Genomic DNA, 16,528 nt, shown 5'->3' with positions numbered 1-16,528 from the left:
TTTCTTGCGCTGGGATCTGGTGAATACCACGAGCAGGGCGCGCTCCTGCGGGGCCCGCACCCTCCGGTCGAAGCCCAGACTCCGCAGGTCCGGAGGCGGCGGCTGCTGCGGCCCCCGCGCTCGCGCCTCGACCTCCCCGGAGTCCGGCTCGCCCCATGCGGCCCGCAGCTCCAAGCACAGCTGCTTCCAGGGCTGGTGGCGCAGGCCCTGCCACACGTCGAAGACTTCCCAGCCGGCCGGGGGCGCCCCCTGCGGGTCCAGGGTCCGCGCGTCCAGCAGCAGGGGCGACAGGCAGGGGGAGAGCTGCACGTGGAGCGGCCCGGCCGGCGGCCCCCAGGGCGTTGCGGGCGCCTGGCGAAAGAGCCGCAGCTCCGCGCCCACCAGCTCTTCTTTGTCTGAGAGCGTGGACACATCAAACAAATACTTCTGTCTCCGGAGAGGAGTGTGCGAGAGATCGTCTGTGAGATAAAAAATAATTACAGTCAGTTCCACTTAAGGGGGAGATCAGCCCGGTGCTCTTCGGCCGCCCCCAGGAGGAAAGGAGCGGGGAGCGGGACAGGCCGGTCGGGGAGTGCATCCCGGCCGGCCCCAGGCCTGGCCACCCCGGCTCCCCGCCTGGCTGGTGCACGGCGTGGGGACGGGGTGCAGCAGGGCAGGCCCCCTCCTCCGGGGCAGCGCCGGACTCCCAGGGCGGAAGCCGGTGGCTGCTGGCTGGGCGGCCGCAGCGGCCTCCCGGGTTTCCCCCCAAGAGACATCGTAACCACTAACGTGCCCTTTGTGGTCGCGAGCCTGGGCCGCGCTTGCCCCAGACCTTCTCCCGGGTGGCTCGTTCTCATCATTCTTGTCTCAAATGTCACCTCCTCCGAGAGGCCATCCCCGACCACCCTGATCTGAAGTAACCTCCCTCGGTTACGATCACAGGGCCCTGGTTCATTATCTTCCCGGCACTTAGGATTATCTACAATTACCTCGTTTATATTTGTCTTCTGAGCGGTTTGTCTTTCCCAGCAACACTCCGCCCCCTCCACCAGCCCTAGGAGCTAGGACGATGTCACCGCCCGTCTCGCTCACTACAGCGCCTACATCTGTGCCTGACCTAGTGTGCGCGCTGGTCAGCGAGTGACAAACCTCTACAGCAGCGATTCTCCGTCTGGCTGGCCGTTAGCATCATCTGGAGAACCTAAAAACTGCCGGTGCCAGGGCTTGCTTCATCCAATTGAATCAACATCTAAAGACGGAGCCTGGGCATGGGGGTTTTGTCTGTTGTTAGCTTTTTTTTTTTTTTTTTTTTTTTTTTTAAAGCTCCAAGATAATTTAAAGGTGCAGTCCTAGTTTAAACCCAGTAGTCTGAGGGTAACATTAGTGCCCAGCAGACAGTTTTGCGGGGGCATTTAGGCCCAACAAGTGCAGACAGAATGAAGAGCTGCTATGTGATTTTCTTCCTTTCTTTTTAATTCAGTCATTTAACCACAAACAAAAGAGCAATGAAGCTTTCAGAAGAGGGGGCGGGGTGCAAATGAACAAACACACACACCAGGCATCTATCCATTAAGATGATCCTGGTGAGAAATAGATGAGAAATAGATATACCTGGAGGGAGAAAACGGTGAGAAATAGATGAGAAATAGATATACCTGGAGGGAGAAAACCTCAGCCAGGGACACACACACACACACACACACACACACACACACACACACACACACAGAGTGGCATTCCCCCTGCTCCCTCCCCCCACCACCCAATCTGAAATTCTCTTGCTTTGCAACTAATCCCGAAGATAAAATTTTTGGTTACAATTGAGAAAAAGAAATTGGGGACACCTTGCAGGTAGCAAGCTTTTAAAATCCAAGGCAAATTCTTCAGGACCAAGGCAAAACTGGATTTCTTTTTAGACACATTTGTACATGAAGCCAACCCCTCTTCAATGTGCAAGGCGGAAAGCTAACCAGATTTTCCTGGGCTGCCTTCTCATAAAATATTTACAACCCAGCAAATACAAAAATCCCCAAAGCCCCCAGCTTTCCCCAGAAGCTAGTAAACTTTGGGTTGATTTCAATAGTAAAAGTGTCACTGGGTCCCAGTCCTCACTGCCTGTCCAGATGTAGCCCAGGGGCACTGGCTCTGGAGCCTCAGCCACACCCAGTCCACACTCTGGGCTGACCACGACCAGTTGCCTCTAACACACATGCCCCAGCCTGAGATGGAGCTGTGGGAAGGGTTAGAGAGGTGAAAAGGGAAAAGTTGCTGGAGGCAGTTGATTTATGGAAGCCAAGACCTTCAAACTGGCCAGGGTCACATTAAAATCAGGGGGAATTCTGCACACTTCCTTCTTCTTTAAAGAAACCTGTCTGACAATGCTCAGCCACCGCCTTGATCTCTGGACCTGTCATCTTAGGTTTTACTTTCCTGCCTCTCTCCCCAAACTTAGGGACACACCTAAGGCACCTGATGCACTAGCTAAATGTTGTGAGAGCTGACATATTTCTGATCTTCATCCACATTCACTGAACAGTTCTGTAAGGTAAGAACTCATATTGTTCCCATTTTATAGATGGGAAAACCAAGGCTTGGAGAAATTAATTACCCAAAGTTAGACAGCTAGTAAGTGGTGAGGCTGAAATCCATACTTTGGTCTATTTAATTCCATAGTGGGAATATTTGGCCCCTGAGACCCACTGCCTCTCCAGTGTTATTCAAGTACTACACTCCAAAGAAAAGAGTGGCCAGGGTATAAGGGAAGGGAGATACAGTCCAAACCATATTTGCAGGGCTTGCTAGAAAGAGAATCTGGGCTCCCTTAGGAAATCATTTCCATCTTTGCTTATCTTGTGATAGTTTGTCACTAGCTGGAGAGCATTGGGCAGGTGTAAAGAATAATGATATATTTATTTCTCTCATTCAACATGGAGAGATCAGCCTGCTTTTGTTTTCTTTTTCTTTTCTTTTTTTTTTTTTTTTAAGTGTGGGCTAATAAATGGTTAGCAATACCAGCCCACCCTCACCCTTTCCAGGGTTCAGGACAAGAGTGCAAAAGGGGGCTTTGGCTTCCATCCTGCTCCCTTCTCTTCTCACACCAGCTTCACCCCACACTTCAGAGGACCTCACCTGCATGCATGTAACCCACAGATCTAAGCATCCCAGGCCTTCAAGTGCATACATCAGAGGTGTGATCCACTCATGGGAGGATACACCCAATGAACAAGCTGTCCAAGCCCTGGAAGTGGGCTCAGGACTATTTGGGCAAGAATTCTGTTGCCCAGGTACCTGGAGCTTGATTTGGAATAGTGGCTCTCAAAGCCACCAAACCTGCAGTGGTCCCTAAATCTGCATCTCAGCATCACATAGAAACTTGTCAGAAACACAAACTCTCTAGGGCCCCAGAGGCTAGTGGTGGGGCCCAGAATCTGCATTTCTAGTAAGCTCCCAGATGATGCTGATTCTGTTAATCCAGAAATCACACTTCAAGAACCCCCAGTCTAGGTGCGCATTTCCGCTAGGTTGTTTGGATTCCCCACTATGGGGAGGAGCACCCCTGGAGGAAGGACAAAACAAGGCTCTATAAAGCATGCAGCCCAGGGCAAGGTCTAAGGTGGTATGCACCAGAACTAAGTCACTATCTCTCCCAGCCACTTCCTGGCCTCCACAGCCACCCCCACAGTTCTCTTACCCTTTTAGCCACATGTTCTCTCACTGGGTCTCCAGAACCTTTAATTCCTAAACAGAGGGTCCACGAAGGTAGCTGCTGTGTGAAGCTCCTCTTCAGAGCACATTCCCCACCTGTCTGGACCTGCTCTGAAGCCATGCATCACAGAAATAGCCCAGAGGAGGCATCTGACCTGGGAGCCTGGGGAGTGTATACACCACCGTGCACTGTGACCCTGCAGACACTTTGCCTGCTGACTTGGCATCACAGAACTTGGCCCAGATGCCAAGGGCCACCTGTAGGCAGGAAGCTGGCCCTTCACACTCCCTTCCACAAGCCTCCTCTCCCATTAAATCTTGGATAAGTGAGAGCTGATGTCATCAAATGACCCTCTCCCCCCATCCCCTTGAGTTGAAATATGCACTTTTCATTTCAAAACCAGTGCCACTGTCTTACATCCTGGAAGTGAATCTTCTGCTTGAGGCCCTTAAATTGAAATTAATCAAAAAAATACATCATGGGAGCCTTTTATTTTGCTTTTAATTTTCATCAACCTAGTTCATCGCAGCTTAGCTCGCATCCCCAGTTAACTCAGTGTTTGCTGAGCACTAGGCATATAAGCCTTTCAAGTTACAATTGCTGGTTGTGCTTATCCTCTTTCCCTGGTAGGTGGATAGAGAAGTGGGGAGGGGAGAAAGAGGAGCCGGAAAGAACAAACCACTGGCATATCTGAAGAATATCCTGTGAAACTAGGTCAGCAAGTTGGCAAAAGTCTGAGAGCACCTCATACGTACACTTGCAGTGTAGAATTTATTAAAAAAAATAAGAAAAGAGGGAGATGTCGGTTAAATGGTAGAAAGTTTCATTTAGACAAAAGACAAAAGATTTTAATTTAAAAAAGAAAAAGAAAAGCAAATAACGAAACAAGAAAAAGAACTAACTACGTGCAAGGTAGGTACGATTACACCCGTTTTAAGTGAGGACACTGGCTTAGAAAGGTGAAGGCATCTGTCCATGGTCACTGTAAGTGGCTGGAGGAAGCTAGAGAAGCAGACAGCAGAGCGGAAAGGAAAAGATGCCCACAGCGCCAAAGACCCACGCCCAGGAACCTGAGCCCCAGCGGACGACCTGAGAGAGGGGCGCGCAGTGACAAAATCTGCTCCTCTCCCGCCCACCCCGGTGCCTCCTGCTGGGGCTGCTCCCCTGAGCCAACCTGGAGAGCCAACCCGAAAACCCGAAACTCTTTTGGCTGGGGACGGGAAGGGCCGGGTACTGCATTTTTCGAAGACTTTGCTGAGATAGGTACGCAGCCTGACGTTGTGGGTCCTAGCTGGATTTTCTGTCCCTCGCCAGCGAGTGTACCCGCGGCTCTTCCCGACCCGCAGGGCCCTTCGCGTCCAGACTCTGGGCTCCCATCCTCTGAGTGCGCGGTGACCCTGGACGGCTACTGACAAGGCATCTGACCGGCCCCCGCCGGCCTCCTTGGACATCCCCGCCACGCCTCCCACCCACGTCCTCTGGGGGCACAGACCCCAGACTAGGTGACCGCTCAAAAAGCCGAGAAGACAGCGGTGTTTCCCATCCCCTAGGGGGGAAGTGGGGGGGCGGGGATAATCACCCCTCTTTGCCAAGGGAACTCCAGACATATTTGCAGCTAACCCCCTCATTTCAGAGCCAGCAGCAGCACTGAGCGCTTATGACATGTCGCCTTTGTGCCAGGCACGTGCTCAGAGCTTTGATAGCATCTCACTGAATCCTTACCGTCCTACTGTCATGCCAATTTATTAATGAGGAAACTGAGACTCTAAGGGGTATCTTGCCCAATGTCTTGCAACTAATAAGAGATAGATGCTGAAGGTCCTAAATCCAAGTGCTGGCCCCCAGTCCCGCGGCCGCGCTCCTCTATCAGGGTCCTGATTGGAGCAAGAGGGAGGAAGGAAGTAAGACACAGAGTCACATCAACGTAATCGCCACCAGGACTTTTTTCTTTCCTTTTCTTTTCTTTCTTTCTTTCTTTCTTTTTTTTTTTTTTCTTTTTCTTTTTTTTCTTTATTAGAAGGAAGGCCTCCAGGATCAGAATGTGTGACTGAGTTTGGAGTCATTTCTCTCCTAGGTCCTTCAGCTTCAGCACTGCCCTGAGGTGTCAGTCCATGAGGTTGGAAATAGAGAAAGGTGAAGTGGGTGTGTAAAAATGAGCCACCAGCCCCTCCCCCTGGGTGTGAAGGTCTCTTAGGGTAATCTGTGCTCCAACTATCCACCATCCCCCTGGGATACCAAGATCTCCTGGGCACCCCCCTGGGGATGTACTCCTCCTGAGTCTGGCCTCTGTTGAGATCTGATCCTTGAAAACCTTTGACTGGTTGCTAAGCATCCTCACTGAGATGTGGGTTCAGGAGCCAATACATACAATTCAATTGCTTGACTCCAATACTCTTGTTTGACCACCCAGCACAATGATCATAATAGCAAACACTGGTGTAGCACCTACTACGTGCTGGGCATGATCTAAATTCTTAATTTGTAATAATTCATTTAACCCTCAAAACCATCTCTGAGAAAGGTATCACTATAATCTAGAATAGAGTTTAAGAGTAACTTGCCCAAGATAGTAAGTGGCACAGCTAGCAACCTGGCTCCGTTATCTGTGCCACCACCCTAGACATCCCAGCCCTTGATCTCTGTGCCTGGTAGAAACCCTGAGAAGCTCTTTCATGCTTCTCATGCCTGGAGGGAGGGAGGGCATCGATCCCCAGTGTCCACCAAGAGTCACTCACTTCGGCAAAACTGAACGAATGCCAACAATTGGATTTTTGAAAGAATTTACAAGGAAACTTGTTTCCCAGCTACAAAATGGGGATAACAGCTCACAGGGCCACTGAGGGAGGCAAATTCGGTAAGGTGTGGGAAAGACTTCTGAAGATGTTATGCAAATGTTAGTTACTGCTGACAATGTGGAGTGAGCATAGGAATTTAGAGGCTAAGAGACATAAATCTGAATCCTGATCTGTGACTTAGTGGCTGGGTGACCTCGGGCGGACTGGGTCACATAATCTCTCCCAGCCTCATATGCCTCATCTGTAAAATGGGAGAACCACCTCTACCTTGCAGGGTTATGGTAAAGGTCAGAGTCAAGGCACCCAGGACCACGCATGGCACATGGAAACCCCCAGTAGATACAGCCAGTATTATCATAACTACCTACATCCTGGTATGGGTGGTGCACCTATCCTCCTCTCGGCATCCTTTCAGAAGATGTGGTCCAATTCTCTCCACAAGATTTCCTGAAGTGAGTGGAAGAAAGACGCTGGCAGCATTGGTAAAGAACGATTATCATAACTACCTACATCCTGGTATGGGTGGTGCACCTATCCTCCTCTCGGCATCCTTTGAGGAGATGTGGTCCAATTCTCTCCACAAGATTTCCTGAAGTGAGTGGAAGAAAGACGCTGGCAGCATTGGTAAAGAACAAAGCCGTTGCTTCCTATTCTTGCTCATCTGTGGTCCAGTAAGGGTCTAGACTCATAAGGTCTGTAGCCCCTACAGCTCTGATCCTTCTCAGTCCTGTGATGCCATGTCCATGACTGCTGTCCCTACCACCATACCAGGTGAACCAAGGACCTCCAACCCAACTTCATCAGGGATTGGACCCTTCTTGCCGGTTTCTTCATCTGCAGGGGTTAAGGCCAGTGCTAGCCCATGTGCTAACCTGTATGACTCTCCAGCTGGGCAGGCACAGCCCTGAGAGGCCTGGGAATTAGTCTTCTCCACCCTTTGTCACCCTTTAGGGAGCACAATCTGTCCACAGTGCCAGTCTGGGTGGGGATAGGGTGGGCCGATGTTCCCAATCTTCTTCACCCCACAAAGGGACACGCACATGTTGGGGGCAGGCTGCAGAATGTGCAGCACATGTTGAGCTGCAGGGAGGCCTGGCCTGTGGCACCTGTCAGCTGCGAAGTTCGGGTCGGTTGGTCTGTCTGTGTGAGTGCCTCCTCACTGGCCCAGATTCTCTCTGGGTCTCTTGGCTTCCCTAGTGCCTACCACAGTGGCTTGCCCTGCACTTCTTAGCTTCTTTTCTTCTTCCAGTGACCAGAGCGGCCCAAGGCGAGTCTTAAATAGGCTTTCCCACCCTCTGTCCCAGGCCTCGCAGCTCCGTGCCCTCCTTTCTCAGACGAGCCTGGGCCTTAGAGACCCCACAGGTTAAAGGGTCTGCTGTCCTGCTTGGATCCCGCAGTGAAATCCCGGTGTCAACACTGCCAGTTCAAACTCTGACTCAGCACGAAGCAAACGAGTGAGGTTAAGGAAGGGAGAAGAGAAGGAAAACTCGAATCCACCTGAAAACATACCTTCGCCCCAGCCTCGGAGCCTCAACGCAGCCTTCAACCCCAACCCCGAGGGCGCAGATTTCTGGCGGGCTATGCGGAGCCAGGGGCCAGCCCTCTGCCCTGGGCACTGGGCACCCCCAGCAGGAGCCCGAAAGAGCTTCAGGAAGACTCCTTTTTTCTCTATAGGTTAAAACTGATTCAATTACAAAGTGGTTTCCGTGAACTTGTCAGTGACCCTCGTGGCCGCGAGCTCTCTTGAGGGGCTGGATAATCAGAGAAGCAAAACCGAGATCAAAGACACTCCACGGAGCCTCTCTCTTTTCGCCTTGGTCCCATCCTGGGCTCCCAACCACAGCGGCTCAAATCTTAATTTGACGTTACTGTAGATGAGACCCACATCCCGCGAGCTCTCTTGAGGGGCTGGATAATCAGAGAAGCAAAACCGAGATCAAAGACACTCCATGGAGCCTCTCTCTTTTCGCCTTGGTCCCATCCTGGGCTCCCAACCACAGCGGCTCAAATCTTAATTTGACGTTACTGTAGATGAGACCCACATGAGGATCTGTGCCATCCCGCGCGCTGGACCCTCCCAGTCTTTCCGTTGCGCTCAAGCACCCTGCTCCCGGACGTCCTCGGAGTGTCGCAGCCCTCTCCCTGGGGCCGTACGTGCTGGGCCCGGACCGCGTTGATTTGCTGGAGTCGGCTTTCTGCGCACTGAAGACCAGTTAGGTCACCTAGAAGCCCAGGGGAGCGACACCGGCCCTCTAGGAAGGGGGAAGGGGGGAAGGGCGGGGGCGCGGAGGATTCGTAATCGTGAAGCCTCTGCCGTACCCATTTAATGCGACTTCCCCTCCCGGACCATCTCTGGGATTGCAGGTGGGAGGAAAGGTTCAAATTGGCATGTAGTGGTAAGCAGGACATTGGATTCTCAGCGCCCAGGGGTTCTGCTCAGGAGAAGCCGCAGCGATGTGTTCTTTAAAGTGCTGGGCCAGATCCCGCCTCTGAGGAAGGGATCACCGCAACCCAGCTCCACGGTGTTCACTTTGGTCTGACTTCCAAAATAATGGAGCGAAATGAGATTCGTTGTGTTGGTTGTGGGCCACGGCCTAGCCTAGCATCGTTCAGTTTTCCTCCCTACGGAGCACCCGAGCGGCAGTCGGCTGGCATCTGGGGTGGGAGTGGACCAACTTGCCTGGAAGCCAGGTTTGTAATGCAGATGCACAGATTCCTCTTGACTCCCACATTATTTAAGGATGTCGCCCAGCCCCGCCCCAGCCAAAGCTACCCTCCGCGCTGTCCCTGTTCCCGCCCTTTGCCACTCTCCCCAAGCTAACACAGCACCAGAGGCCCGCCCCTCTCCTGCCTTGCAAGCCAGCTATCGGGTCCCTAAACTGTGCCCCGCCCCCAGGCGTCCCGGCCACTAGTTGCTCAGCGCGCGCTTCTCTAGCAACGCGGCCTCGCAGTCCGCCCCCTCCACGCTCCCGCAGCCCCTGACCCCAAGTGGACCCAACCCTCGGCCCCCAGCGGAGCTAATGGACTGTCCTGGAAGGCAGAGAACGGCAACCCTGGAACCCATTAGTCCAGTGAGGACCTATTTAATACTTATAAACAGGAGATAGTATTTAAACTACTTCGAGCTTAAAAGTAAACAGCCAGAACTTGGGGGCTGAGGGTGAGAGTGGGGATGGGGTGGATGCCAAGCAATGGAATGACGTGGCGGATCCACATTCCTGCTTTCCACACCTGGAGGTTTCGTCTCGATTCCGTTCCCACAGTCCAGAGGGCATCCTTCGGCCTGGGTTATTCAATACTCGAGGGTTATCAAACTAATGCCTTTCACTTAAAAGACCCCAGGGATTATTATCGATTTGCTCAGGGTCGTTTGATGCACGCAGTCGTCCTGGCAGGAAACAAAAGTTCTTGGTTTTGCTGTATTTCTGTCACACCATCTTCTTCTCACCTCTCTACCCTTCTCCCCGTCTCGCCACCGCCCTAGGAAGAGTCATCACTTTACAGGAGGTGTGCAAGAACCCCGAGAACTCCAGCTGGGAAGAGCGGGTTGCACTAGGGCCTCCATCAATGAAGCGCTCTCCCCTCGCCGTGGGCGCAGGTGAAATGCATCCTCTCTGGGCAGAAGGAGGAGTTTTCATGTCCTGATTCAGTTAAGGAGAGTAGGGGGGAAAGATTCACAATGCCTTTCGCTGTCTGTGGCTTCAGCGATTGTTGATGTTGTTTGTTTTGTATTTGTTTAGAAACAACAGGGATGTTTGAGCCTTTGAGCACGTTTTTCGATCCCTTCCCGCCACCGGCAACTCCACTGTGCAAACTCCCAGAGGCCCGAAAGCCTCCCTTCCGCGCTGGGGAAAACGCTGTGTCCTTCCCAAATTGGCCTCCCTTGCCAAGGAAACTCGCCAGGAACCTGGCGTAAGCTGCGCTCTAGATGCAGGAGACGCTAGGTGTTTTTAGCTTCTTGATTTTCCCTGTAAGGCGAACCTTAAGGCCTTAGAGATTGGGGTGATTGATACTTAACAACAAGCCAATGGCTAAGGGGTTGGTTTGTGGCCTTAGGCATGTTTTAATCATTCCAACCGGAAAAGCAGAACAAAATTCTAGTTTGACGCATCCTTCCCCTACCCCTGGTCTCTGCCCAAGGCCTTCCTGCTGACCAGGCTGGAGGAGGATCCTGAACCTGGACTGCGGCGCAGACAGCAGCGCCGGCTCTCCTGCGGTCGCGCCTTCACACGCACACACTTGAACGCTTAGCAAGCCTTTTCCAAGGCTGTTCCCTCTTTCCGGGGAAATAAAGCCTAGATTGGAACCTTCTGCCCGGCTTCCTCATTTGGCCGTCTGGTCTGCATTAGTGTTTTTATAAGGGACTCAAACAAATCGAATACAAGGTCACCAAATAATTAACAGTTGTGAATTCCCTCCGTCCCCATTAAAATACTTCCCTGCTTATATTTCATCTTCCGTTTGCCAACGACAACAGGGTCGGGGCAAAAGCGCTGCTGGGCTGATTACACCACTCTGCGGCCCAGGTCCACCCAGAAACCCGCTGTTTTGCATAAACATGACGTACCAGATGAACTTCAATCGCGAGGAAATTATGCAGTTTTTCAAATGCCTTCCCTGCAGCCCGGGTATCCCCAGAATTGTCCTGCTCTGCCCCCTGACAATCACAAACCATAAGGTAAACGGAGAAGCCAACAAAATCAGCGGCAAAGGATCCTGAGAGTTCTTTCTTTCTAGGGTGTCAAGTTCCTCAAGGATGTTCCAACCTCGTTTTGGTTTGTATCCATTCCTAACTGCCTTTCTGAGAGCGCTATTGTAACAACAACAACAACAACAACAAAATACATACATACATACATACATAAAGAATATTCTTATTTCAACGTCATCTGGAAACCCAACTCACAGCAATATGTTTAGACGTATTTGGTTCCCTCCTCCTTAAGAGGTCTCCCACCCACCCACCCCCATTGAAATTATGTGGCACTTTTCACTACGGAAACTGAAAAGTCTGGGTTTTGTTTTCTCTCTCTCTCTCTCTCTCTCTCTCTCTCTCTCCATCCCTCCCTCCCTCCCCTCTGTCACTCAACCCTGTTAAATTCATAGATGTTCTAATTGTCTGCCTTTCCCAGCCCCCGGGGTTGGGGGTCCAGGGTCCCAACACTAGTAGCCCTTTAATGAGTTACTTCATGAGCTAGCTGTAATTTCAGTATATCCCACCTTGTCCAATCTGATCCTATGACTGCATCAACACACACATACACACTTTCTCATCTTTATGGATCCAAAATCATTTTTAAAACCCAATATGGAGGCATTTTTTTAAAAATCAGGGAAAACATGGTTTGTGTCTCTGTTAAAATAAGTACAGAAGTAAGCAAGGCACAGCACAAATCCAGACCCTTAAGTCCAAAATTGCACTCAATCTCCTCACTGGGTCTGAAGAGACTACAGAGGAATTGCTGATCTGGGAAGAAAATCTCTCGATTTTTGGACTTCTGCTGCTTGCCACCATCCTTTAGAAACCTCCTTGCCCCTTACTCTATATAGTGCAGGGTCTAGAATCTTACATGAGCTTCACCTCTCATTAGCTGTGTGAACTTGAGCAACTGTCTTAACCTCTCTGTCTTCCTTAATTCACCTGTAAGATGGGGTGATTATAGAACTTTCCCGGGGGGATGATTGTGAAAATTAAGTGAGATAATTGATGTAGCAGATTTTAGCACAGTACTGTACTTAGCACACAATAAATGTTCGGTAAATCTTGGTTATTATTATTACCCCTAGGTGTTTAAAGAGCAAACCGAAAGAAGAGAGATAAAATTTTTTTAAAATCCTTGCAGTAAGGTCTCAGGAGGGTGGAGAGAGATGGCAGTGGCTGGGATAGCACAGAACTTGCTGTCTTTACAGACCTAAAGCGCTCTTTATTCACTTTGGGTAGATTTTGTCCCCACTCTCCCACTCTCAATCACGGGCTTCAGGTGTAATGTTGGGGGGTTCCCGGGTAAGGGAGATTTTTTACAAATACTGTACATGAGGAAGTCGCTCGTGCCTCGTGGACCAGCTTGGGGGTTCCTTCCCTTTTCTTTGCTCCTCCCCTTGAGGGACCTCTGGCTCCTCCGAGCTAAACCCGCCACACTCGACGGCGATTTAAATATCCCCGAGGCAAGGCGCCAAGTTAGTGCGGCTGGCCCAGCTCTAGGCTGGCCGCTGCTCTTTCCTTCTTGCGGGCCATCCAGGGGTTGGGGGAGGGGATGTTAGGGGGGTTGGCGCGGTAAGAAGCCCCCACGTGAGAGGGGCGGAAGTCCTCGCCAGGAGCCGGGGATGCGCGGCTGGCGGGTCCCTTCCATCACGGGAGACTAGACACCGTTTGATGTGTTATGACATGAACCCTCAATTAGATCGCTGAGTTGAAACACTCCAATCAGGGGCCCGATGCTAAGCAAGCCCCGGAAGGTCCAGCCCGAGGTCACCGCCGGTGACACATCAAATCAAAATCAGTGAGAGGGAAAGTGAGGCTTTCCCTTCATCAAGCTGGGGCTGCAGCCAGCAACGCACCCCTCCTCTGCGCGCCCCTCCCGCCCGTGGCTCCCCGCTCCTTCGCCCCCGAGTGGCGTGCGACCAGCCGCACCGCCTTCCAACTCAACTAACTGCGTTCCCTCGAGTTTTCTGGGAAGCTGGGGACGTGGAGGAGACCGCGCCTTTGAAGTTGCGGTCCAGGTGGTCACGCCTCATCTCCTCCGGCTGTGTGCCGCTCGCAGCCCCAGTCCTCGACGGCAACCCAGGGTTGAGGCCGGACTTCTGGATCTCAGTCCGGCTGGGCCTGGAGACCTTGGCTCATGAACAGAGGCCCCCCAAGCCTGGGCCCGCAGCCAATCCCTCCCCTACTTCTGGCGCCCGGGGGCTCACAGCGCGGTGCCCGGGGTGGGGGTGGGGGCGGGGAGACTGCTGGGCAAGCAAAGGTGGAGCGAGCTCGCATCCGCGCGGACCGGGGGACCCCAGAACCACACCCCCACCCTTGCCTGAATGCCGCTGGCAACCCTAGACAGCTCCGAACAGCCCGCGGGGTCCCTTGGTCCTGTGCTAACCTCACTGGGCGCAGCGAACCAGTTAGGGGTGCCTGCTTGGGGGAGGGGCGGAGGTTCTTGCCACTTCCCTCCCAGGAAAAGAAAATGCGCGCCCAACCGCCCTCCGGCCTAGGCCTCTGGGATTTCTTCCTTTGGAGAAGGGCCTTGAGCAATTTTCTCTGAGCTTCTTGAGTCTCTCCATCGGTGAGGATAGCAAAGAAGGCGGACGATTAACAGAGTACTTGGAGGGAGAGAGACAACCGCGGCAGGGCGGGGGGGGGGGGGGAAAGCTTCGCTGGCAGCACAGAGGCCGGGGACCCAGTAGCAGCACTGCGTAGAAGCCGCGTGTCTGCAAAGGTGACTTACTAGTCCTAAAATCGTCATAAAATACTCGGCGTTAATTTGCGGTCCGGACCTTTCAGCAGCTCGTGAACCTCGCTGACCTCGGGCGGTAGCGGCGAACCCGGCGAAGGCAGGACGCTCGCGCTCAAGGAAGGCGACTGCTAGGGAGAGGCTGGGGGCTGCAGCTGGGGAAGATCCCGGGGACGGGGGGGGCGTTAGCCTGCTCTAAAAAGCTACCAGAACGTGCGAGCACCCAAGGCAGCAGTGGCGGAGCAGCCTCATTAGCCCGAACCCCAGCGCTGTGGGTTCCCGAGCAACCCCACTTTCACTGATCTGGAAGTGGGAGAACAGGAACGGGTCAAAGTCGGGGACCTCATTCTGGGGAAGATGGGAAGTAGATAGCTGCTTAAATCTGTTCTATCTCCATCTTCCTTTCTTCTCATCTCCTTCCTCCCCTTTCCCCTTCCTTTCCTTTCCCGTCTCTGTCCACGTTATTTTCTCTCCCCTTTGGGAGCTTCGTTTCCGACGCCTGTGGAACTCTTCCCAATTTCCGAGACTAGGGACAGCGCGGGGTTTTCTCCAGGGCACTGGCCACGCTACGGACCAATGCAGGTGGCAAGAAGGGGGCGCAGGCGTTTCTGCAGACACCCACACATGCACCCGCTCCCGCAGACGGGACGACGGATGTGGCCCCTGGTAGGAGCTCAGAGAGAGGAGCGTTGCCTGGCTGAGAAAGGTGGACGGTCACACCCATGCACCCGTGTGGATTAAGTACCAACAACCCCCCAAATTCAGCCATTCCTGCCCCCGGCCCGCTCTGCCGGTTGCTGCCTCTACCTCTGCAGAAACAACTCAGGTTGCTGCCTCGAAACCGCGGGGAGCGCGATGCTGGAGCAAAAAAGTCGGCAGGCGCTAGGCTCCCGCCCGGCTGACAATTCCCACACCCAGCGCGGGGACTAGCGGAGAAACCGCGCGCGGAGGGACTCACTTGTGCCAGCATTTCCTGGAGCGAACGGGAGCTTGGGGCTTTCTAACGCCCATTCATGCCCAGGGGCCGCCCTGTCGGTCCCGGCAGCTCAGGCCTTGAACCGCGCATCCCGCACAACGCGGGACCCCGCCTCGACCCCTCTCCAGCCCAGATCATCTGCCTGCCACCTCCCGTCCCCCACGCTTCCTCCGCTAGCTACCAGACGAGCGGCCACCACGCCGCTTTCTGCAAAAGACGAGAGGAAGTAGGAAGGAAGGAAACGAAGAAAGCGAGGAAAGGAGTATTGCAGACAAGAATAAAATCCGCAGCTGCATTCAGAAACTTACTAGGGCTTGGGAAAAACAATTTAAGAAAAGAAAAGAAAAGGGGAGGCGTCCAGAGTGGGAAGGAATTCACAGATGCAGCCTCTTGCCAGAGCCAGAGCACAGCCCTGGCTGCAGAGCTCCAGCGCGAGAGGAGCCTGGCGTTTTCCTTGCCACTTACCTAGTCCCCTGTCTACAAAGCTAGTGATCGTATTAGCCGACTTGGAAGACTGGAAAAAGCTGGCATTGATGCCCATCTTCTCGGCGATGGAGTAAGTCCTGTAGATTGACAGCATATACTCGTGGGGCACCACGCGCGGACTCCTGCCCGGCGGCTCCTGCGCCTGGAGCTGCTGCGGCGGCTGCCGCTGTGGCTCGTCCTGCGGCTGTGGCTCCTGGCGCTCCGGGGGCGCCTGGCCCGCGGCACCCTCTCTCGGCGCCCGCGGCATCTTCCCTTCCTTGCGGCTCCGCATGCCCTTGGTGGAGCCCAGCTCCGAGGACGACGAGGAGGATGAGATGGAAGCCTGCTGGAAACCGGGCAAATCCCACAGGAAACTGATGAGGAAGACGGCCGAGAGCAGGACCCTGGGAGTATCCATGGCGAGCGAGTGGCTGCGTCTCTCCAAGAGGCGGCGGCGATGCAGGGCGCGAGGGGCACGGAGCGGCTGGACAGCGGCCGGGGCCCGGCTCCTCGGGCGGACTCAGAGTGCGAGGAGCCGGGTCCCAGCCACACAAACCCCGGTCCTGCCACGCCCCCTCCCGCCCCTCGCCGGGGCGCCTCTGCCGCGGGCTGCGCGCTGGCTCCAGGCGGTGGTACCTTCTCTCCTCGGCCCCGACCGCCTGGCCGGCCGTTCGCTCCCTCAGGGGCCAGCCCAGAGCCAGAGAAGCCTCGCCGTGGGCCCGGCGTTGAGCAGCCCCGTTCGCTCGGTGGGGTACCGCTCTCCACAGAGACAGGCGTCTGTTCCCGACCCTCGAGGTCAGGCAAAGGCCACCAGTCTCTGGAGTCGGGATCGATGCTAACAGCCGCTGCGCTCCCCTGCAGGCCCCAGCCTCCCCTCGCGCGGTCCTCAGCCTCTTCTGACGCTGGCTTTAGCCGCTTCGTCTCGCCTCCGCCTGCTCCTGGGCTCCTCTCCCCTCTCGCGGCCTGCCCCCGCCTCCGCTGCACCCCCATTTTCCCTCTTTCCCTCCCGCCTGCAAGACTTCCTCCTTCCCCGAGTTCCTTCTGCATTCCAATCCCTGTTTCCCCAGCCTGCTTTTCTTCTCACACTGCCCTCCCATCTCTCTGCCTTCCCACCCTCTCTCTTCCCGGCCTCCCCCTCCCCTTCCAGGGGACCCCTCCCTTTGCAGCT

The 16,528-nt window shown here is 54.0% G+C and overlaps 1 protein-coding gene across 1 annotated transcript in view; it reads right to left on the bottom strand.

Moving 5' to 3' along the window:
• GDF6 (growth differentiation factor 6) overlaps window positions 1–15,778 on the bottom strand; it is a 16,592-nt gene extending 814 nt beyond the window's left edge. The window contains exons 1-2 of the mRNA XM_008568369.1: window positions 15,361–15,778; window positions 9–458 (exon numbers count right to left, since the gene is read on the bottom strand). Coding sequence (XP_008566591.1) covers window positions 9–458; window positions 15,361–15,778 — 868 coding nt within the window. The remainder of the gene's footprint in view (window positions 1–8; window positions 459–15,360) is intronic.
• Between the last annotated feature and the right edge of the window lie 750 nt (window positions 15,779–16,528).

This window comes from Galeopterus variegatus, unplaced genomic scaffold (assembly GCF_000696425.1).
Source record: "Galeopterus variegatus unplaced genomic scaffold, G_variegatus-3.0.2 Scaffold23, whole genome shotgun sequence".
In the NCBI taxonomy this organism is placed as follows: domain Eukaryota; kingdom Metazoa; phylum Chordata; class Mammalia; order Dermoptera; family Cynocephalidae; genus Galeopterus; species Galeopterus variegatus.
The sequence above is the reverse complement of the archived record's forward strand: the minus strand, read 5'-3'. Positions and strand labels throughout refer to the sequence as shown.